General features: G+C 35.1%; 1 protein-coding gene and 1 long non-coding RNA gene across 3 annotated transcripts in view; both read left to right on the top strand.

Annotated features, from left to right (window-relative positions):
• Positions 1-25,608, top strand: part of LOC127731800 (F-box only protein 31-like) — a 38,328-nt gene that overhangs the window by 7,298 nt on the left and 5,422 nt on the right. The window contains exons 4-8 of the mRNA XM_052240641.1: positions 454-530; positions 1,215-1,388; positions 17,012-17,106; positions 18,843-19,002; positions 24,911-25,134. Of these exons, the coding sequence (XP_052096601.1) occupies positions 454-530; positions 1,215-1,388; positions 17,012-17,106; positions 18,843-19,002; positions 24,911-25,134 (730 nt within the window). The remainder of the gene's footprint in view (positions 1-453; positions 531-1,214; positions 1,389-17,011; positions 17,107-18,842; positions 19,003-24,910; positions 25,135-25,608) is intronic.
• On the top strand, positions 17,118-17,845 carry LOC127731694 (uncharacterized). Of its 2 annotated transcripts, none has more exons than XR_007995690.1 (3): positions 17,118-17,230; positions 17,295-17,358; positions 17,748-17,845. It is a non-coding gene; the product is annotated as an uncharacterized LOC127731694 (long non-coding RNA). The 2 variants fall into 2 exon arrangements; XR_007995689.1 differs by lacking the exon at positions 17,748-17,845 and adding an exon at positions 17,423-17,521.

Below are 25,608 nucleotides of genomic sequence, written 5' to 3'. Positions count from 1 at the left end.
ACAAATTTATTAAGAAGATTAAAATTAAGGTAAAAAACTAAACTGAGGAATTCCAAGGATTTCCTGCTCCTACTCAAACATGGAAAAAAGTGGAAACATGTCATTCACAAAAAAACTAGGATAAAAAAGGAAGAAGGTGCCATGGTGACAATCAAAACCCAAAACAAGACTGTTTTTCTTGTTGAGGGTCGTATTGTGTCTTAGTGTCTTATATCCACTTCATTTAAAGTCTGGTGGATAGTTGTTACATTGGCAACTAAAGATAGTCCATAAAGTACTACAGGAAAACCTAAAGCTGGAGCAACTAAACCCTAGCAATAATTACCTGTGTAGTCTGGTACTCAATTAAACTGAAAACAACAAATGAGCGTCACAAACTCCACAGGAAAACATGGGATGAACTCAATTGCCCTGGAAGAGTAAAACTAACAAATAAATCTTATTGATTTCTAGTTCTACACAGATATGGGAGATGTCTGGGATTGTGGAGAAGGAACATATTGCCTTATGGTGGACTATTACAAATTAAAGTAAGTATTAACCTAACGTCTTGTTTGTTTGGTTGCTGTCTAGCTGAGATATTAAGTGTTCTTACATTTAAATGTGACTTTCCTGTATGTTTCATAAAAAGATTAACTTTGTCAGATTACCTCATAAAGCAGACCAACAAGTTCTTCGTGAGATGTGGTACAATGTATGATTGCCATTTAGACAACTATAAAACAGAGACCAAGTGGTGTGGATTTTACCAATTATAGGTCAATGTATGGCCTCCACAATGAACAAAACCTACTGCATAATCAGCTATTAAAGACCCAAACATAACAAAATGTGAAACTAATCAAAGGAAAAAACCAACAACCTGATTTATGACAAAGCAAAAGTATGAAAGTTAACATGTTTTCAAAATAAATGTCTTTGAAATATCCCTTTTTTTATTCTTGCAATAATTTCAATGTACACAATTATGGTGTATCATGCATTCTTGCCACAGCTGTGTTTATGAATTGTTACATTATTTAAAATCAAATGAAGATAAAAAGTCAGGTTTGAAATATTGACAGAAATATTACTTCTATAAGTTATTTTGACTTTTAACTGTTAATTGATAAAACTGCATATAACTGTCTGCAAATATACTTTTGATTTGTTTGAATGTTGCACCTATAAAATCTCTTTTATCTATAAGCTTATGTTTAATTCTGTATGGACAGGTAGACCATGGTAGACTTTTAGCAACAGAATACAAACCACCTTTTGTATCAGACATGCATGGTCCATTACGACCTAAGAAAGTGTTTAGTATAGGTATAAATAAATCGACCAATCGGACAGAGATACTGTGTTTACATGGATATGGTGGGGCACATCCTGGTAGTATAGAATTTGTAAGTACCATATACACACATGGGTATTTTAAAGCACATCCCGGTAGTGTAGAATTTGTAAGTACCATATACACATATGGATATGGGTAAAGCCATAAAGGTGGTCTGGAAAGTGTGACATTAGGATATAAAATTGAAGTTTTTGATATATCTATCAATTCACATTATTTTGTTAGCAACCATCTGTATCTTACTACCTCTTTTTATTTGAAACCCATGGTCTTGCTATGTTTTTGTAAAATTGACCTTCCTTGTATATTTTGTGTAAGTTATATTGACAATAGTGCAATCTTTTGTTTTAAATAGTTTCTTATGGGATTAATGAAATGTATCAATACTTAGCTGCACATAATATCTTTCAACATCATTATATCATAGACCAATTCACAGAGATATCCCTGATGTTCTGAAATGTCAGTGCTCTGAGCAAGATCAGTATGTTATAGATGTCCAAAATAAAGTTTTCTTCTAGTAACTTGTGTAAAACGTTTTTTGAACAGCAATTATATTTGTAAACATAATTATTATATTTTAAATGAAATATTTTATGTAGTTGTTGTAAACCCAGATTTTCGTTGACAAAATTAAATCCAAATTCAATGTATGTTATTTTGACAATAACCCTTTTTGATAGTTTTTCTGCCTTAATTTTAAAACAGGCCACTCAAAAAACAGGGGGTCAACACTAGCTGATTTTTTAAGTAGGGGAAAACTTATCCAATACAGCTCAATCTTCTAAATGAAGTCAGAAGAAGATGACTATTAAATCTTGTATACCATATCTTACATGTAGGTTATATTGACGAATAGTGTTTAAATTTAACCTTTTTCAAAACATTTTTTTAAAGATTTTTTTTCTACTATTGCCTAGGTAACTGATGGTTATTTTTCATTTTACCAAATTATGATTGAATGCCTTTATTGCTCACAACACTACCGTCTTTTGGTTGTTATATTGACACAATGTCAAGTAACTTACTGAAAAAAAACAGGAAATCTGGTGTAACATCTGAACACAAAGAGTTTGATCCATTATGTTTATTTTGATATTAACTTAATTCTTGAATGCATGCAGGGGTTCATGTTAGTTATTGTTCAGCTAATAATAAAGTCACAAGCTCATAACCAAAACTATCTGAGATCTATCAGATCAAAGTGACAACTATAGAATGCAAGAAAAATAAAGGTGCACTAATTCACAAATCCAAAAGGGAGAGGAGAAATCAAGATAAATAACAAGAAAAGAACAAACCTTAAATAACAACTCAAACCCAATAAAACTATCCGGTGCACTGCAAGAGTTAGCTTAGCCTGATGGTAAACAGACACTTAATGAATTACTCACAGTATTTAGGGGAACATATTGTTTACTGTTGGTATTAAGGAGTATTGTTAAATAGGCTCACTTGAACTGACTTTGTACTTTGGTCAAAGGTTGCTCATTTAATATGTACAGTTATGATACTCTTGGCTATGTCAGATGGTGACTTTATTGATCAACTGTTTTCAACAATTTTTTTCAAGAGCTTATTAAATCAACACTTTTGAAAGTAAAGTATAAAACACATTAATGTATGAGTTTGACTATCCCTCTGGTATCTTTCGTCCCTCTTGTATGACAATACTAATAATTAAACCACTATTCAAGAATCAAACCATAAATCATTTATTTAAACAATTTAAAAACATTTTTTTAAAGTGCATTCTGCTGTCTATTCCACTGTTCATACTCAGTTGATTTATCTCAAAGATCTGAAAAGCAATAAATAAAGAAGTTTTATACATGATTTTAAATTGAAATGAATGAAAATGTGAGTCAAGGCTCCATGTTGAAGGCCATAACGTGACTTTATAGGCTATAATTGGTTTTTTTTACTTCTTTAGGTCTTAGGTAGAGAGTTGTTTCTTTGGCAATAATACCACATCTTCTTATGTTTATGATGTTGTATGTTATCCATGTTGAAAACAGCATTGGAAATAAGTACCACTTCACATTGATTTGCATTGTGTCTACATTCATGTTTTTATTGTCAAATTCAAGGGTATGGGGAGGTTGAGTGCTTAAAATAAACTTTTGGACCATTGTTATATTGACTTGAATCCTTTAGTCGTCAACTTAAATGCTCTATTTCAAAGAAGCAGGAAATATGCTTACAATTTCACTAAAAGGCTTAATTTTTTTTATTGTACAAGAGATGTGTAGGCTAAAAGCCAAAGTCAACATATTTCAGTAGTAATAGTAGCTTTAGGACTACTGTGGGAGTAGGAGTTATATTGACCCTAACATTAAGGTGTCAACTAACTCCCTTAATGACCATTGTTATATTGACTATGCATATAATTGTCAACTAACACCCTGTGAAAAAGCACTGAAAATTACTTCACCCTTTTTAAATGTATATTCACTTTCCCCCTTTATTATCTGTAAGTTGAAATAGAAGTTAAATGAAAAGAATGGTGCAGTATATCTCTACAAAGATCATCTACATCCTAGGTGTTATATTGACTGGGTTGACAAAATTGGTCAAGTAACGGTCATATCGATGTTACCGTAAAAAGTGAACGAACGGTTTGACTTGGGTGTTTGAATGCGTTGTTTTCGTTAGTTCTTATCATTCGAAGCATATTATTTTGGCAAAAATTATATAATACAGTGTCAATTTGACAGAATGGTTTGGTCGTTATACCTTGTTTGACGCCCTGGTCGTTATTAGTTTGACATTTTGCTCAAAACTTACCATCGAGTTCTTCTTCCATTTTCATCCATGAATGATAGTGATGTTTACATTTAGTTTCGTATATATAGCAATTTTGAAATGAAACAAAGTATTTTTTCTCCCTGGATAAACTCTTTCTGTCAGTAATAAGGAATAAACATTTACGTACGTTTAACGTTATTTTGACATTACAAACTTGCCATTCTATGTTTCTCATAAAACGGAATACGAAACCAAAACTAGAACTATTTGAAACAGCCGAGATACGACGGCGCATGAATATGACAGGAACCAATCAAATGTTCCGCAGATGACGATATCGCGGAAAACCCCGTGCGTTATTTTTACCATTATAGTCTATTGTCAATATAACATTACTAACCTTGTCGAAATAATCGTTTCTTTGATTAATTTTACTGCATTTCACGCAAAACTTTGACGGATTTATAGTGCAACAACACTTTTCTGACGATTTAACTTACTTTCCGTTTTTCTTTTGCCCATAAAAACAACCAGGTATATTTTTTGTTAGAAGGGGATTTCCATGTCACGCTTTGGACACAGGAACGTACAGATCTACGTTTGACAAACTTCAATAACAAGACACATTGAATTAGCGGATATTTGATATTTATCAAAACTTCTGCTTCATCATGTCACTGATGCACAATAACAAGTTGTAATCAAATAACATTTATTAAATATTTTAAAATTGGGATTTAAGCTTCAGATGGTTATTTGACCAATTTGGAGCACCTTTTTGGCTTTACCCATATTTTATAGCACATTCCGGTAGTGTAGAATTTGTAAGTACCATATACACATATGGGTATTTTATAGCACATCCCGGTAGTGTAGAATTTCTAAGTACCATATACACATATGGGTATGTATAGCACATCCTGGTAGTGTAGAATTTGTAAGTACCATATACACATATGGGTATGTATAGCACATCCTGGTAGTATAGAATTTGTAAGTACCATAACACACATGGGTATGTATAGCACATCCTGGTAGTGTAGAATTTGTAAGTACCATATACACACATGGGTATTGTATAGCACATCTTGGCAGTGTATGTGAGGGGCAACTGTAGCTGCGTGGTATAAGTAGTTGAGGTTACCAGTTCATACCCCTCATGTGGCAGGTGTGTTTGACTGTAGCACTAGCCTGTCAACACTGAGGTTATTAGTTCATACCCCTCATGTGGCAGGTGTGTTTGACTTTGTAGCACTAGCCTGTCTACACTGAGGATATTAGTTCGTACCCCTCATGTGGTAGGTGTGTTTGACTGTAGCACTACCCTGTCAACACTGAGGTTATTAGTTCATACCCCTCATGTGGCAGGTGTGTTTGACTTTGTAGCACTAGCCTGTCTACACTGAGGATATTAGTTCGTACCCCTCATGTGGTAGGTGTGTTTGACTCTTTAGCACTAGCCTGTCAACACTGAGGTTATTAGTTCATACCCCTCATGTTGCAGGTGTGTTTGACTGTAGCACTACCCTGTCAACACTGAGGTTATAAGTTCGTACCCCTCATGTGGCAGGTGTGTTTGACTCTGTAGCACTAGCCTGTCAACTCTGAGGTAATTAGTTCGTACCCCTCATGTGGCAGGTGTGTTTGACTGTAGCACTAGCCTGTCTACACTGAGGTAATTAGTTCATACCCCTCATGTGGCAGGTGTGTTTGACTGTAGCACTAGCCTGTCTACACTGAGGATATTAGTTTGTACCCCTCATGTGGTAGGTGTGTTTGACTGTAGCACTAGCCTGTCAGCACTGAGGTTATAAGTTCCTACCCCTCATGTGGCAGGTGTGTTTGACTTTGTACCACTAGCCTGTCAACTCTGAGGTAATTAGTTCGTACCCCTCATGTGGCAGGTGTGTTTGACTGTAGCACTAGCCTGTCTACACTGAGGTTATTAGTTTGTACCCCTCATGTGGTAGGTGTGTTTGACTGTAGCACTAGCCTGTCTACACTGAGGTTATAAGTTCCTACCCCTCATGTGGCAGGTGTGTTTGACTGTAGCACTAGCCTGTCTACACTGAGGTTATTAGTTTGTACCCCTCATGTGGTAGGTGTGTTTGACTGTAGCACTAGCCTGTCAGCACTGAGGTTATAAGTTCCTACCCCTCATGTGGCAGGTGTGTTTGACTTTGTACCACTAGCCTGTCAACTCTGAGGTAATTAGTTCCTACCCCTCATGTGGCAGGTGTGTTTGACTCTGTAGCACTAGCCTGTCAACTCTGAGGTAATTAGTTCGTACCCCTCATGTGGCAGGTGTGTTTGACTGTAGCACTAGCCTGTCTACACTGAGGTTATTAGTTCATACCCCTCATGTGGCAGGTGTGTTTGACTGTAGCACTAGCCTGTCTACACTGAGGATATTAGTTTGTACCCCTCATGTGGTAGGTGTGTTTGACTGTAGCACTAGCCTATCAACACTGAGGTTATAAGTTCGTACCCCTCATGTGGCAGGTGTGTTTGACTGTAGCACTAGCCTTTCAACACTGATGTTATTAGTTTGTACCCCTCATGTGGCAGATGTAGTTGAGGTTATTAGTTCATAGCCCTCATGTGGCAGGTGTGTTTGACTCTGTAGCACTAGCTTGTCGACACTGAGGTTATTAGTTCATACCCCTCATGTGGCAGATGTAGTTGAGGTTATTAGTTGATACCCCTCATGTGGAATGTGTGTTTGACTTCTAAATCTACGTTCACGACCTGGCAAAAAAAAATAGTCACATATACATGTACAAGATAATGTGTAAATATTTAATTTATTTATTGTAATCAAAACCAGGAATCCTTGTGTAAAAATTCTCATGCATATATAACATGTATAATCACCACTAACTAAAACATATAACTGTGCACAAAAACAATCACAGAATGAAGACGACAACAGACCCATACCATACATTTGTTATATAGGAAATTAGGACGGCAGATACATACTTATTATACCGTTTTCAATATTTCTGAGTTTTATTTTTCCATGGGCAAAAGTAGAAGCAACACAGTGATGTCCTTTTTGTCCAATGAAAAATAAGTATGAAAAAGTCTGGGAAATATGATTATAAAACTATTGACTGGGTAATAGTCTTCAAAACGTTTGACTGGCAAATAGTCTGTGAAATGAAATAGCACAAATATTCCAATCTTTTTACATAGAAAAAATCATACTGAGTTATTATAACAAAATATACTCACAAAACATTCACATATATTCACGCAATAGCCCTATAGAATTATTTCAGCAAAAAGTTTTAATACGGCTGCAAATTTATTTGCGGTAGTATTATGTTATGGTGTTGTCTGTGTCTGAAGACATTTTGGTTCGCAGACAATAACTTGAGTATAAGTTCATTGATCTCTATGAAATTTTAGCATAAGGTTCTATACCACTAAAGGATGGTTGGGATTGTTTTTAGGGGCTATTGTCCATGCGGTGTTGTAATTAGGGGCCAAAAAAGGTCAGTTTTACTGGTTCATGGAAAATAAATTGGTTCTCAAACAACAACTTTAGTGTAAGTGTATGGATTTTGAATTTTTAACCCGTAGGGGACTATGTATTGCCAGGCAATACTCACAGAATGCTTTTTTTTGATGAAGCGAACACCTTTAAAAACTAAGCTTATATTGTCTATTAATAAACATGTATTTAGATTTTTTGATTTTGGGCCCAGTTTTCAAGTTGGTCCAAATCGGCATCCAAAATTAAACTGTGTTTGATTTCCACATGAATTGAATATATAAAGGGTTCTTTGAAATGCTGAATCTAAAACTGTATTTAAATTTTGGACTTTTTGGGCCCAGTTTCCATGTTGGTACAAATCAGGTTCCAAAATTAAACTTTGTTTGATTTCAACAAAAATTGAATTTATGGGGTTCTTTGAAATGCTGAATCTAACCATGTATTTGGATTTTGGGCTCAATTATCAAATTGAGCAGCATTGAGGTCCAAAGGGTCCTTAATTAAACTTTTGTTTGATTTCATCAAAAATTTAATTCTTGGGCTTCTTTGATATGCTGATTCTAACCATGCACTTAGATTTTTGATATTGGACCATAATAGGTAAATGTCCAATTTCAAATTTTTCAGTTCTTTGACCACATTCATTTTGTGTCACAAACCTATGCTTTGTCATATATTCAATCACAATCCAAATTCATTGCTGTTTTAAGCATAAATGGTGTGTCCATACTTGCCCCAACTGTTCAGGGTTGGACCTCTGCGGTCGTATCAAGCTGCGTCCAGCAGAGCATTTTATTTTTTCTGAAATAAAATCCCTGCCTGTATAAATTACACCTCATGTATGTCATGGGAAGAAATATTGTTGTCTTATGGTTTCATTTCCATGTACTGTATAAAGTTTTCTGAAAGTATGAAATTCTGGGCCCTCAGTCATAAAAATTTACTCAGTACTTGGGAGTAAAAAATTTATGCTTGAAACACCCAAGTCCAGTATTTTGAATTGTTGATTTCTGAGACTGAGTAAGATAATTGTACTCAAAAATTTTATGAGCACAAAGCGACCTGGATTCAAGAGACTTACAAAAGCCTTTGTATAATACATATGATTTGTTAAAAAAACGTGATGATGAAAGGAAGGTGGTAAGTACTGTAAATTCAGAAATTATTGCGATGTTTTTATTATTGCGAAAAATGCGACAGGGTTATAATCGCAATAATTTTAACTCGCATTTTGAAATTTTTTATATGAATTAAACAGGATTTTTCTCAATATCGCAAAAATTCAAATCGCATATTAGTCTAAAATGACAAAATCGCAATAATAAATGCACGCAATAATTTCTGAATTTCTGTAAAGAGGGAAATATTGACTTATATAAATTATTTTTCAGGAAATGGAAGAATCTGATGTTGTATTTAAATGTTGTCAGATGTAAAGCCATGCTCATCCTAAGGGATCCTCTGTCGTAAGTTATTTATAGAAATATGTTTTGATTTATTTATTATCAAATGAAAGTAAAGAATTTAAGATTTATTTCTCTTTTCAATTCTTCAAGCAAAATACTAAACGTGTCCTAGGTAATCCTCTGTTATAGACTGGCTTTATATCAAGCAAAATACTAAACCTTTCCTAGGTAATCTTCTGTTATAGACTGGCGTAATATCATCAATAATTTTCATTTTTTTCAGTAATTTGTAAAACTTTTTGATAAACAGTGTTCTTTTCTAAAAATTAACGAGATAACACCAGTGTGTTATTGCATGTCATACTTTTTCATGACATAATGGACATGTTTTATTTCAGAATGACAAACTAAGGGCAGATAACTCTTGTATATTTTTCTACAATGACAAGTGTCAGTTATTTTCTGCAATAACCTTATTTTATCTTCATTTCAATGAATTCAATGTGAATCTACAACAAAATACCTTACAGTTTAGACTGACTCAATGTGAATCTACAACAAAATACCTTTCAGTTCAGGCTGACTCAATGTGAATCTACAACAAAATACCTTACAGTTCAGGCTGACTCAATGTGAATCTACAACAAAATACCTTACAGTTGAGACTGACTCAATGTGAATCTACAACAAAATACCTGACAGTTCAGGCTGACTTCATGTGACTCTACAACAAAATACCTAACAGTTCAGACTGACTCAATTTGAATCCACAACAAAATACCTGACAGTTCAGACTGACTCAGTGTGAATCTACAACAATATACCTGACAACTCAGACTGACACAATCTGAATCTACAACAAAATACCTGACAGCTCAGACTGACTCAATGTGAATCTACAACAGAATACCTGACAGTTCAGGCTGACTCAATGTGAATCTACAACAAAATACCTTACAGTTCAGTCTGACCCAATGTGAATCTACAACAAAATACCTGACAGTTCAGGCTTTTCAATGCGAATCTACAACAAAATACCTTACAGTTCAGACTGACTCAATGTGAATCTACAACAAAATACCTTTCAGTTCAGGCTGACTCAATGTGAATCTACGACAAAATACCTTACAGCTCAGACTGACTCAATGTGACTCTACGACAAATTACCTGACACCTCAGACTGACTCAATTTGACTCTTCAACAAAATACCTTACAGCTCAGACTGACTCAATGTGAATCTACAACAAAATATCTGACAATTCAGACTGACTCAATGTGAATCTACAACAAAATACCTGTTATCTCAGACTGACTCAATTTGACTCTTCAACAAAATACCTTACAACTCAGACTGACTCAATGTGAATCTACAACAAAATATCTTACAGCTCAGACTGACCCAAGGTGAATCTACAACAAAATACCTTACAGCTCAGACTGACTCAATGTCAATCTACAACAAAATACCTTGCAACTCAGGCTGGCCCAATGTGAATCTACAACAAAATAAATTACAGCTCAGACTGACTCAATGTGAATCTACAACAAAATACCTGACATCTCAGACTGACTCAATGTGAATCTACAACAAAATACCTGACAGCTCAGACTGACTCAATGTGAATTTACAACAAATTACCTCACAGTTCAGGCTGACTCAATGTGATACTACTACAAAATATCTGACAGCTCAGACTAACTCAATGTGACTCTACTACAAAATACCTTACATCTCAGACTGACTCAATGTGAATCTACAACAAAATACCTGACATCTCAGACTGACTCAATGTGAATCTACAACAAAATACCTGACAGCTCAGACTGACTCAGTGTGAATCTACAACAAAATACCTAACAGTTCAGTCTGACTCAATGTGAATCTACTACAAAATATCTGACAGCTCAGACTGACTCAATACAACTACTACAAAATACCTTACAGATCAGACTGACTCAATCTGAATCTACAACAAAATATCTGACAATTCATAATGACTCAATTTGACTCTACAACAAAATACCTTACAGCTCAGACTGACTCAATGTGAATCTACTACAAATTACCTTACAGCTCTGACTTACTCAGTGTGAATCTACAACAAAATATCTTACAGCTCAGACTGACTCAATGTGAATCTACAACAAAATACCTTACAGTTCAGACTTACTCAATGTGATCTACAACAAAATACCTGAGAGTTCAAGCTGACTCAATGTGACACTACAACAAAATACCTTACAGTTCAGACTGACTCAATATGATCTACAACAAAATACCTGACAGTTCAAGCTTGCTCAATGTGACACTACAACAAAATACCTTACAGTTCAGACTTACTCAATGTGAATCTACAACAAAATACCTTACAGCTCAGACTGACTCAATGTAAATCTACAACAAAATACCTTACAACTCTGGCTTACTCAGTGTGAATCTACAACAATATATCTTAAAGCTCAGACTGACTCAATGTGAATCTACAAAAAAATACCTTACAGTTCAGACTGACTCAATGTGATCTACAACAAAATTCCTGACAGTTCAAGCTGACTCAATGTGACTCTACAACAAAATACCTTACATCTCAGACTGACTCAATGTGAATCTACAACAAAATACCTGACAGTTCAGGCTGACTCAGTGTGAATCTACAACAAAATACCTTACAGTTCAGGCTGACTCAATGTGAATCTACTACAAAATATCTGACAGCTCAGACTGACTCAATGTGAATCTACAACAAAATATCTTACAGCTCAGACTGACTCAATACAACTACTACAAAATACCTTACAGATCAGACTGACTTAATGTGAATCTGCAACAAAATATCTGACAATTCATAATGACTCAATGTAAATCTACAACAAAATACCTGACATCTCAGACTGACTCAATTTGACTCTACAACAAAATACCTTACAGCTCAGACTGACTCAATGTGAATCTACTACAAATTACCTTACAGCTCAGACTGACTCAGTGTGAATCTACAACAAAATATCTTAAAGCTCAGACTGACTCAATACAACTACTACAAAATACCTTACAGATCAGACTGACTTAATGTGAATCTGCAACAAAATATCTGACAATTCATAATGACTCAATGTAAATCTACAACAAAATACCTGACATCTCAGACTGACTCAATTTGACTCTACAACAAAATACCTTACAGCTCAGACTGACTCAATGTGAATCTACAACAAAATACCTTACAGTTCAGACTGACTCAATGTGATCTACAACAAAATACCTGACAGTTCAAGCTGACTCAATGTGACACTACAACAAAATACCTTACAGTTCAGACTGACTCAATGTGATCTACAACAAAATACCTGACAGTTCAAGCTGACTCAATGTGACACTACAACAAAATACCTTACAGTTCAGACTGACTCAATGTGAATCTACAACAAAATACCTTACAGCTCAGACTGACTCAATGTAAATCTACAACAAAATACCTTACAGCTTTGGCTTACTCAGTGTGAATCTACAACAAAATATCTTAAAGTTCAGACTGACTCAATGTGAATCTACAACAAAATACCTTACACATGTTACAGTTCAGACTGACTCAATGTGATCTACAACAAAATACCTGACAGTTCAAGCTGACTCAATGTGACTCTACAACAAAATACCCTACATCTCAGACTGACTCAATGTGAATCTACAACAAAATACTTGACAGTTCAGGCTGACTCAGTGTGAATCTACAACAAAATACCTTACAGTTCAGGCTGACTCAATGTGAATCTACTACAAAATATCTGACAGCTCAGACTGACTCAATGTGAATCTACAACAAAATATCTTACAGCTCAGACTGACTCAATACAACTACTACAAAATACCTTACAGATCAGACTGACTCAATGTGAATCTACAACAAAATATCTGACAATTCATAATGACTCAATGTAAATCTACAACAAAATACCTGACATCTCAGACTGACTCAATTTGACTCTACAACAAAATACCTTACAGCTCAGACTGACTCAATGTGAATCTACTACAAATTACCTTACAGCTCTGACTTACTCAGTGTGAATCTACAACAAAATATCTTGTACAGCTCAGACTGACTCAATGTGAATCTACAACAAAATACCTTACAGTTCAGGCTTACTCAATGTGACACTACAACAAAATACCTTACAGTTCAGGCTTACTCAATGTGAATCTACAACAAAATACCTTACAGTTTAGGCTCACTCAATGTGAATCTACAACAAAATACCTTACAGTTCAGGCTTGCTCAATGTGACACTACAACAAAATACCTTACAGTTCAGGCTTACTCAATGTGAATCTACAACAAAATACCTTACAGCTCAGACTGACACAATGTAAATCTACATCAAAATACCTGACATCTCAGACTGACTCAATTTGACTCTACAACAAAATACCTTACAGCTCAGACTGACTCAATGTGAATCTACTACAAATTACCTTACAGCTCTGGCTTACTCAGTGTGAATCTACAACAAAATATCTTACAGTTCAGACTGACTCAATGTGAATCTACAACAAAATACCTTACAGCTCAGACTGACTCAATGTGAATCTACGACAAAATACCGTACAGTTCAGGCTTACTCATTGTGAATCTAATCCAAAATATCTTACAGTTCCGGTTTGACCCAATGTGTATCTACAACAAAATATCTGACAGTTCAGACAGACTCAACGTGAATCTACAACAAAATACCTTACAACTCAGACTGACTCAATGTGAGTGAATCTACTACAAAATATCTGACAGTTCAGACTGACTCAATGTGAATCTACAACAAAATACCTTACAACTCAGGCTGACCCAATGTGAATCTAGAACAAAATATCTTACAGCTCAGGCTGACTCAATGTGAATCTACAACAAAATACTTGACATCTCAGACTGACTCAATGTGAATCCACAACAAAATACCTGACAGTTCAGACTGACTCAATGTGAATCTACAACAAAATACCTTACAGCTCAGACTGACTCAATGTGAATCTACAACACAATACCGTACAGTTCAGGCTTACTCATTGTGAATCTACTACAAAATATCTGACAGCTCGGACTGACTGAATGTGAATCTACAACAAAATACCTTACAGCTCAGACTGACTCAATGTGAATCTACAACAAAATACCTTACAGCTCAGACTGACTCAATGTGAATCTACAACACAATACCGTACAGCTCTGGCTTACTCAGTGTGAATCTACAACAAAATATCTTACAGTTCAGACTGACTCAATGTGAATCTACAACAAAATACCTTACAGCTCAGACTGACTCAATGTGAATCTACAACAAAATACCGTACAGTTCAGGCTTACTCATTGTGTATCTACAACAAAATACCCTACAGTTCAGGCTGACAAAATGTGAATCTACAACAAAATACCTTACAACTCAGACTGACTCAATGTGAATCTACAACAAAATACCTGACATCTCAGACTGACTCAATGTGAATCTACAACAAAATACCTTACAACTCAGACTGACTCAATGTGAATCTACAACAAAATACCTTACAACTCAGACTGACTCAATGTGAATCTACAACAAAATACCTTACAACTCAGACTGACTCAATGTGAATCTACTACAAATTACCTTACAGCTCTGGCTTACTCAGTGTGAATCTACAACAAAATATCTTACAGTTCAGACTGACTCAATGTGAATCTACAACAAAATACCTTACAGCTCAGACTGACTCAATGTGAATCTACAACAAAATACCGTACAGTTCAGGCTTACTCATTGTGAATCTAATCCAAAATACCTTACAGTTCCGGTTTGACCCAATGTGTATCTACAACAAAATATCTGACAGTTCAGACAGACTCAACGTGAATCTACAACAAAATACCTTACAACTCAGGCTGACTCAATGTGAGTGAATCTACTACAAAATATCTGACAGTTCAGACTGACTCAATGTGAATCTACAACAAAATACCTTACAACTCAGGCTGACCCAATGTGAATCTAGAACAAAATATCTTACAGCTCAGGCTGACTCAATGTGAATCTACAACAAAATACTTGACATCTCAGACTGACTCAATGTGAATCCACAACAAAATACCTGACAGTTCAGACTGACTCAATGTGAATCTACAACAAAATACCTTACAGCTCAGACTGACTCAATGTGAATCTACAACACAATACCGTACAGTTCAGGCTTACTCATTGTGAATCTACTACAAAATATCTGACAGCTCGGACTGACTCAATGTGAATCTACAACAAAATACCTTACAGCTCAGACTGACTCAATGTGAATCTACAACAAAATACCTTACAGCTCAGACTGACTCAATGTGAATCTACAACACAATACCGTACAGCTCTGGCTTACTCAGTGTGAATCTACAACAAAATATCTTACAGTTCAGACTGACTCAATGTGAATCTACAACAAAATACCTTACAGCTCAGACTGACTCAATGTGAATCTACAACAAAATACCGTACAGTTCAGGCTTACTCATTGTGTATCTACAACAAAATACCCTACAGTTCAGGCTGACAAAATGTGAATCTACAACAAAATACCTTACAACTCAGACTGACTCAATGTGAATCTACAACAAAATACCTGACATCTCAGACTGACTCAATGTGAATCTACAACAAAATACCTTACAACTCAGACTGACTCAATGTGAATCTACAACAAAATACCTTACAACTCAGACTGACCCAATGTGAATCTAGAACAAAATATCTTACAGCTCAGGCTGACTCAATGTGAATCTACAACAAAATACTTGACATCTCAGACTGACTCAATGTGAATCCACAACAAAATACCTGACAGTTCAGACTGACTCAATGTGAATCTACAACAAAATACCTTACAGCTCAGACTGACTCAATGTGAATCTACAACACAATACCGTACAGTTCAGGCTTACTCATTGTGAATCTACTACAAAATATCTGACAGCTCGGACTGACTCAATGTGAATCTACAACAAAATACCTTACAGCTCAGACTGACTCAATGTGAATCTACAACAAAATACCTTACAGCTCAGACTGACTCAATGTGAATCTACAACACAATACCGTACAGCTCTGGCTTACTCAGTGTGAATCTACAACAAAATATCTTACAGTTCAGACTGACTCAATGTGAATCTACAACAAAATACCTTACAGCTCAGACTGACTCAATGTGAATCTACAACAAAATACCGTACAGTTCAGGCTTACTCATTGTGTATCTACAACAAAATACCCTACAGTTCAGGCTGACAAAATGTGAATCTACAACAAAATACCTTACAACTCAGACTGACTCAATGTGAATCTACAACAAAATACCTGACATCTCAGACTGACTCAATGTGAATCTACAACAAAATACCTTACAACTCAGACTGACTCAATGTGAATCTACAACAAAATACCTTACAACTCAGACTGACTCAATGTGAATCTACAACAAAATACCTTACAACTCAGACTGACTCAATGTGAATCTACAACAAAATACCTTACAGTTCAGACTGACTTTTTCCTCCTGCCTACTTAGTATGTGCGCAGATTTGGTAATTTATTTTTTATACCCAGCCAAACCTAAGCTTATAAAGCCAGGCATGCTTTAAAATTAAAAGTACAATCCATTGATATACATTTTCGGAGTTTAGTTTGACGTTCATTTTTGCTGAACTAGTATACATTATTGTTAAGGTGCCAGCAGAAGCTTGCCTCCAGGTGCGGGATTTTCTCGCTCTGTTGAAGACCCCTTGGTGGCCTTGGCCTGTTTTCTGCTCTTTGGTTGGGTTGTTGTCTCTTTGACACATTTCCCATTTTCATTCTTTATTTTATAGTCAATATTGTACACAATAAAACATTCCAACTTACAAAACATTGACCTAATGGTTTCGTGTAAAAACCTGAAGTTTAAAAGTTTATTATTAAGGTTCTGAATACATAGTTTCAGAAAATTAATATTTCATGTATTTTGACAGGAGTTATCTAACATGATTAAGAGAGAAACAAACAACCACACCATACCATTTACAAGAGATGACCAAAAAAGGTTGGAGAGCTATGCTAGAAATGTGTAAGTGGATTATATAGTGCACACAAGGGGCAATCACTCTTATTGTTGATGTAAAACTAGGTGATTGCTTGTGATTTATAGTGCACACAAGGGGCAATCACTCTTACTGGTGATGTAAAACTAGGTGATTGCTTATGATTTATAGTGCACACAAGGAGCAATCACTCTTACTGGTGATGTAAAACTAGGTGATTGCTTGTGATTTATAGTGTACACAAGGGGCGATCACTCTTACTGGTGATGTAAAACTAGGTGATTGCTTGTGATTTATAGTGTACACAAGGGGCGATCACTCTTACTGGTGATGTAAAACCAGGTGATTGCTTGTGATTTATAGTGCACACAAGGGGCAATCACTCTTACTGGTGATGTAAAACTACTGGTAGATGATAGCTTGTGATTTATAGTGCACACAAGGGGCAATGACTCTTACTGTGACATAAAACTAGGTGATTGCTTGCTACATATAGTGCACACAGGGGACAATCACTTTTACTGGTGATGTAAACTAGGTGATTGCTTGTGATTTATAGTTGCACACAAGGGGCGATCACTCTTACTGTTGATGTAAAACTAGGTGATTGCTAATGATTTATAGTGCACACAAGGGGCAATCACTCTTACTGGTGATGTTAAACTAGGTGATTGCTTGTGATTTATAGTGCACACAAGGGGCAATCACTCTTACTGGTGATGTAAAACTAGGTAATTGCTTGTGATTTATAGTGCACACAAGGGGCGATCACTCTTACAGTGATGTAGTCTGTAACAGTGATGTTGTCTGTAACAGTGATGTAGTCTGTAAATGTTGACTGTGATTGTTGTTGTCAGTGATGTAGTCTGTAAATGTTGACTGGGGTTTTTGTTGTCAGTGATGTAGTCTGTAACAGTGATGTAGTCTAAATGTTGACTGGGGTTGTTGTTGTCAGTGATGTAGTCTGTAAATGTTGACTGGGGTTGTTGTTGACAGTGATGTAGTCTGTAAATGTTGACTGTGATTGTTGTTGTCAGTGATGTAGTCTGTAACAGTGATCTAGTCTGTAAATGTTGACTGTGATTGTTGTTGTCAGTGATGTAGTCTGTAAATGTTGACTGGGATTGTTGTTGTCGGTGATGTAGTCTGTAAATGTTGACTGGGATTGTTGTTGTCAGTGATGTAGTCTGTAAATGTTGACTGGGGTTGTTGTTGTCAGTGATGTAGTCTGTAAATGTTGACCGAGATTGTTGTTGTCAGTGATGTAGTCTGTAAATGTTGACTGGGGATGTTGTTGTCAGTGATGTAGTCTGTAACAGTGATGTAGTCTGTAAATGTTGACTGGGGTTGTTGTTGTCAGTGATGTAGTCTGTAAATGTTGACTGGGGTTGTTGTTGTCAGTGATGTTGTCTGTAAATGTTGACTGGGATCGTTGTTGTCAGTGATGTAGTCTGTAAATGTTGACTGGGATAGTTGTTGTCAGTGATGTAGTCTCAATGTTGACTGGGATTGTTGTTGTCAGTGATGTAGTCTCAATGTTGACTGGGATTGTTGTTGTCAGTGATGTAGTCTCAATGTTGACTGGGATTGTTGTTGTCAGTGATGTAGTCTCAATGTTGACAGGGATTGTTGTTGTTAGTGATGTTGTCTGTAACAGTGATGTAGTCTGTAAATGTTGACAAGGTTGTTTTTAGTGATGTGTTACATGTCATTAGAATTATTGTTATCATCTTTGTTATAGAAAATATGCTTTTTCTTTCAGGCAGAAATATAAACTGACACGTGTAGAAGTCCAGAAACCTAACCCAGTATACCCAATACAGCCTGGTCTATTTCTAGCACATTACAGTGCTCATGGTATAGAAATGTTCCTGTTGAAATATGATATGAGTAAGAAGGAAGCTGAGGTCATTAAAATTACAGTAAGTTCTAATTAAGTGGAAAACCATGGTATGGTTTATAAATTTTGTAGCACAATCCCATTATACACATTATTAAGACCCAAAATATTTTTCTTTGTAAAATAAAATAAAATATTTTTAGCATGCAATTGATGACAGATTTTTTTTTATTAATGAATTTTATAAACCCCAACTATAATAAGAAATCAGCTATAGCTGATGTGCTCCTATAAATAGGAGGAAGATAAATAGAAAGAAGAATGTTGTTTACATTCTGTGCAGTCTCAGGTAGAGCACATTGATTTTAAGTGATAACAAAAATAAATTGTTGCAAATAGTTCAGGGACTTGTATCTCTCCAAAAAGGGATGTATAAAGAGTTTCAAATTATTTTGAAATGAGTTTTATAGGATAATTGATATTTGCAAATGGCAAATTTTATAAATCTGGACCTGAAATTGTGAGTCAAGCTTGACTGGCTTAATTCAACCTTTCTTGGGTTCAATTTTACTAGATAATGAGAGAATTGTTATTACCTTTCAAAAGAGTGTCAAAATTATGTTTTGAAAGCTGTAAATCATTCAATTGAAAGCAAATTATCAAACTTCCCTTCAAGGAAGAATTTCAAATTTGCTTTTTTTTCACAGGAAAAGTTAGCATTTTAGACTTAGTTTGTTCATATGTTGTTCTGTTGCACCACTGTCCCTGATTGGGGGTAGGGTTGGGTGCCAGCAAACATGTTTGGCCCTGCCATGTTCTGTGTGTGCCTATCCCAGGTCAGGAGCCTGGGGTTCAGTGTTTACTTCTATGTCAATTGATCTCTGGTGAAGAGTTGTCTCATTGGCAATCCTACCACATCTTTTTTTTTTTTTTATTTGGAAGTCTCATTGCACTAGAATATGGGTGAAAATGGGTCATTTGATAAAATCCCGGGTTATTTGATTACCTGGAAAGGTACAAGAAAATCTCAAAATTTGCACGTTTCATAAAATATCTCCTAGACTGATTTTTTTCTGATATTTTACAATCCAAGATGGTGGAAGACACCTGATATAACTTATTTAACATTTTTTTTCAACTTTGCCTATTATCTTGAAAATATTAATAGATAGAGAGAACTTTTTACATGTTTAAAGACAAGAATTATCAGCAAGACAAGACCTACAAATCAGTCTAATAGCTGAAATTCTTCAGTCAACTTGTTATTTGAGTTATTGCTCCTTAATGACAAATTTTACCAATTTATAGTGTGTTTGCCTGTTTGCCTGTTATCTTGAAATCTATGAAAGATAGATAGACACTTTGTAGAGCAAAAATAATCAGCAAAACAAGACCTACAAACTCTCTAACTTTAGTTTGCCTTAACCAAATATTATAAAACTTATGCACAATGCATATTACCACAAAACACAAAACCACAGATCAAGTTCAAAATTGGGTGGTGTCACTTTTACTGTTCATTAGTTATGCCCCTTTATAAACATAAAAATTGCTAAATCTGTCGTTTCCGTTCTCTAACTTTAGTTTGCCTCAACTAAATGTTATGAAACTTATACGCAATGCTTATTACCACAAAACACAGATCAACTTCAAAATTGGGTGGCATCACTTTTACTGTTCATGAATTATGCCCCTTTATGAATGGAAAAATTGCTAAATCTGTTGTTTCCTTTCTCTTACTTTAGTTTCAGACATCTTCCCCTCTGAAACTACTGAACCAAATTAAACCAAACTTAAGCTGAATGATCCATAGGGTATCTAGAATAAAGTTTGTGTTTTATTTTCTGTTTTGTCTAAAAACATGGCAGCCATGGCTAAAAATAGAAGGTAGGGGTAAAATGCAGTTTTTGGCTTATATCTCAAAAACTTAAGCGTTTAGAGCGAATCTGACATGGGGTAAAAGTGTTTAATAGGTCAAGATCTACCTGTCACGAAATTTTCAGACAAGTTGGATAACAGATTTTGGGGTTATTGCCCCTGTATTGATAATTTTAAGGAAATTTTGCAGTTTTTTGTTGTTATCTTTATTATTATAGATAGAGAGAAACTGTGAACAGCAAAAATGTTCAGCAAAGTAAGATCTATAATTAAGTCAATATGACCAAAATTTTCAATTAACCCCTTAAGGAGTTATTGGCATTTAAAGATAATTTTTCACAATTTGTTCATCATTTTTGTTAACTCAAAAATCTTCTTCTCTGAAACTACTGAACCAATTGCAGCTAAAATTATGCTTAATGATCCTTAGGGTATTTATTATAAAGTTTGTGTTTTATATTGTATTTCCTCAAAAAACATGGCCGTCGTGGCTAAAAATAGAACATAGTGTAAAATGCAGTTTTTGGCTGATATCTCAAAAGCTAAAGCATTTATAGCAAAACTCACAGGAGTGAAAGTGTTAGGTAGAGATCTACATCTGAAATTTTTAGACAAATTAGACAACTGATATTGGGGTTATTGCCCCTGAATTGACAATTTTAAGGAAATTTTGCAGTTTTTATACGACCGCAAAAAAATTTTGTGGTCGTATATTGGTATGACGTTGGCGTCGTCGTCGTCTGGCGTCGTCCGGCGTCGTCCGAAGACACATTGGTTTTCGCACTCTAACTTTAGTTTAAGTGAATGGATCTCTATGAAATTTTACCACAAGGTTCAATACCACAAAAGGAAGGTTGGGATTGATTTTGGGGGTTATGGTACCAACTGTAAAGGAATTAGGGGCCAAAAAGGGGCCAAAAATAAGCATTTTTGTAACTTCCAGACATAACTTGTGTGTTAGTGTATGGATCTCTCTGACATTGTACCACAAGGTTCCATATCACAAAAAAGAATGCTGGGATTGATTTTGGGGGTAATTGCCTCAAAATTTTAGGAATTAGGGGCCAAAAAAAGGGCAAAAAACAAGCATTTTTCTAGTTTCATGACAATAACTTGTGTGTAAGTGTATGGATCTTTCTGAAATTGTACTACAAGGTTCCATATCACAAAGGGAAAGCTGGAATTGAGTTTGGGGATAATTGCCGAAACGTTTAGGAATTGGGGGCCAAAAAGGGGCCAAAAATAAGCATTTTTCTAGTTTCCAGACAATAACTTGTGTTCAAGTGTATGGATCTCTCTGAAATTGTACTGCAAGGTACCATACCACAAAGGGAAGGCTGGGATTGATGATTGGGGTAATTGCCTCAAAATTTTAGGAATTAGGGGCCAAAAAGGGGCAAAAAACAAGCATTTTTCTAGTTTCAGGACAATAACTTGTGTGTAAGTGTATGGATCTTTCTGAAATTGTACTGCAAGGTTCCATATCACAAAGGGAAAGCTGGGTTTGAGTTTGGGGGTAATTGCCTTAAACGTTTAGGAATTTGGGGCCAAAAAGGGGCCAAAAAACACATTTTTCTAGTTTCCAGACAATAACTTGTGTTCAAGTGTATGGATCTCTCTGAAATTGTACTGCAAGGTACCATACCACAAAGGGAAGGCTGGGATTGAGTTTGGGGGTGATGAATCATAAGGGGGTTCAAAAAATTTGGGGGTGGTTTTTATTTTTTCCTTTTTTTTTTCTTTTAAAATTTTCCATTTTAAGTTGGTTATTTCTGATTTATATTTAAAAGCAAATAATAATGATATGGTAGGAGATACACACCAAACAGGATGTGTAAATTATTATATAATAAGTATTGTGCAATAGCAAGAAATTTTCAATTGCACAGTATTGCACAATAGCAAGAAATCTTCAATTGCACAGTATTGCACAATAGCAAGAAATCTTCAATTGCACAGTATTGCGCAATAGCAAGAAACATCCAATAGCACAATATTGCGCAATAGCAAGAAATTGTCAATTGTACAGTATTGCGCAATAGCAAGAAATATTTAATTGCACAGTATTGTGCAAGAGAAGATACTTCGTATAAATTGCTTATTTCTTGACCAATTTCAATGGGGTTTTATTCTTGAATTCTTGGGGTTTTTTAATATGCTGAATCATACCGTGAATTCAGTTTTTGGATTTTGGGCCCCGTTTTTAAATTGGTCCACATTGAGGTCCAAAGGATCCAAAATTAAACTTTGTTTGATTTCATCAAAAATTGAATTATTGGGGTTCTTTGATATGCCGAATCTAACCGTGTATTTAGATTCTTAATTTTTGGTTCCGTTTTCAAATTGGTCTACATTAAGGTCCAAAGGGTCCAAAATTAAACTTAGTTTGATTTTAACAAAAATTGAATTCTTAGGGTTCTTTGAAATGCTGAATCTAAACATGTATTTAGATTTTTGATTATGAGCCCAGTTTTCAAGTTGGTCCAAATCAGGGTCCAAAATTAAACTTTGTTTGATTTCAACAAAAATTGAATATATGGGGTCCTTTGATATGCTGAATCTAACCATGTATTTAGATTTTTGATTTTTTGGCCCCGTTATCAACTTTGTCCACATTGAGGTCAAAAGGGTCCAAAATTAAACTTTGTATGATTTCATCAAAAATTGAATTATTGGGGTTCTTTGATATGCCGAATCTAACCGTGTATTTAGATTCTTAATTTTTGGTTCCGTTTTCAAATTGGTCTACATTAAGGTCCAAAGGGTCCAAAATTAAACTTAGTTTGATTTTAACAAAAATTGAATTCTTAGGGTTCTTTGATATGCTGAATCTAAACATGTATTTAGATTTTTGATTATGAGCCCAGTTTTCAAGTTGGTCCAAATCGGGGTCCAAAATTAAACTTTGTTTGATTTCAACAAAAATTGAATATATGGGGTCCTTTGATATGCTGAATCTAACCATGTATTTAGATTTTAGATTTTTTGGCCCCGTTATCAACTTTGTCCACATTGAGGTCAAAAGGGTCCAAAATTAAACTTTGTTTGATTTCATCAAAAATTGAATTCTTGGGGTTCTTTGATATGCTGAATCTAACCATGGATTTAGATTTTGGATATTGGACCATAATAGGTGAATGTCCAATTTAAAATTTTTAAGTTCTTAGACCACATTCATTCTGTGTCAGAAACCTATGCTGTGTCAAATATTTAATCACAATCCAAATGCAAAGCTGTATCAAGCTTGAATGTTGTGTCCATACTTTCCCAAACTGTTCAGGGTTCGACCTCTGCGGTCGTATCAAGCTGCGCCCTGCGGAGCATTTTATTGGTTATTACCTTAAATGTTATAGAAAAAGATAAACAAAAAACAGTAAAAGTGTTTTGCAAAGTAAGATCTTCTAATTTTTCAAATGATCAAAATTGTCAATTGACCCCTGAAGGAGTTATAACCGTTTAAAGACATTTTTTTTTAATTTGTTCATCATGTTTGTTAATTTTCAAAAATTTATGAAAGATTAATGCATTAAAATTACAGGTGAGCGATTCAGGCTCTTGAGAGCCACTTGTTTAGAACTTCCCCAGGTGAACTGTGTTGACAGCAGGGAGTTCAATCATGCAATTCATGGTCCATAAACTCTTCCCAGATGTGTTGTTATGAAAATATGACAACCTTAATGCCGTCCTTGGAGTTCAAAATCAGAAAATGATCAGCAACTGAAGATCAACAAAAACAGAGATTTTTGTCATGATTTCTATTCTAATCTATAATGTTGGAGAGTGTCCATTGTTAAAGATGCTCATAGACCTAGGTAAAAAATGTAGGTGAGCGTTACAGGCTCTTTAGAGCCTTTAGTTCTGTATTTTTGTTTTGTCTCAATGAATCCAAAAAAAGGGAGACTTAGGCCATTTTTTATGATATTCAATACAAATTTTGGACAAGTGGGTTTCTCTTTCAGACAAGTAATATATCATGGTGACTTAGTCAATTGCCCAAGGGAAAGTCGGTAAATAGATTACATTGGTATATCAAAGGAACAATGCTTTTATTGCTGTTCATCATCCTAGTATTGATCAAAGGTCTAATATGATGTTTATTTACCATGTTCCAGGGTGATCCTAATGTACCATCAGGAGAAACCAGTATTTTCATTAACTTACGTAAACCTATGCAGCTGACTAAAGAACAGCAGTTAGATGTAGACAGCTTGTTGTTATTAGAGGAGGATGATATACCCGATTCAGACGATGTACAACCTAGAAACCAGCCATTTGTGATACCTCCAGGTTTTTCCACCTTTTTAGGTGATTCAACACCAACAACATGCGAGTACAGGTAAAAACCTATACTGTATTAGCAATATTGATCATAGGCTTCAATCTACTGGCATCTTTTCATTCAAAGTTATCTTTGGTGCACTAATAAAAACACAGGAATTATTAATTTTGCCATGCAGAATAAGGGAAAGGGTTATGAAAGTTAATAACAGCATTTTAAGAATTTGAACATTTCTATATGGTTGTGGTAAAGTCAACATTAGGAAAGGGAGGTAATAAAAAAATCTGGCACTAAAGGATATTTTAAGAATTGTTTTATTGCGAATCACTTCCATTACAATATTATTAAATCTCAAAAGATTTTTTACTGATATGAAATAAGGAGGTATGGTATGATTGCCAATGAAACAACTACCCACCAGATGATGTAGATAAAAGTAACTATAGGAGACTATACGACATCAAAGATTAGCGAAACACATATCGTAAAGTCAGCTATATGTAAAGGCTCTGTCGTGAAAAATGTAAAATA

Source organism: Mytilus californianus, unplaced genomic scaffold, assembly GCF_021869535.1.
Source record: "Mytilus californianus isolate M0D057914Y unplaced genomic scaffold, xbMytCali1.0.p SCAF_20, whole genome shotgun sequence".
NCBI lineage: Eukaryota > Metazoa > Mollusca > Bivalvia > Mytilida > Mytilidae > Mytilus > Mytilus californianus.
This window is presented reverse-complemented; position numbering and strand designations above follow the sequence as displayed.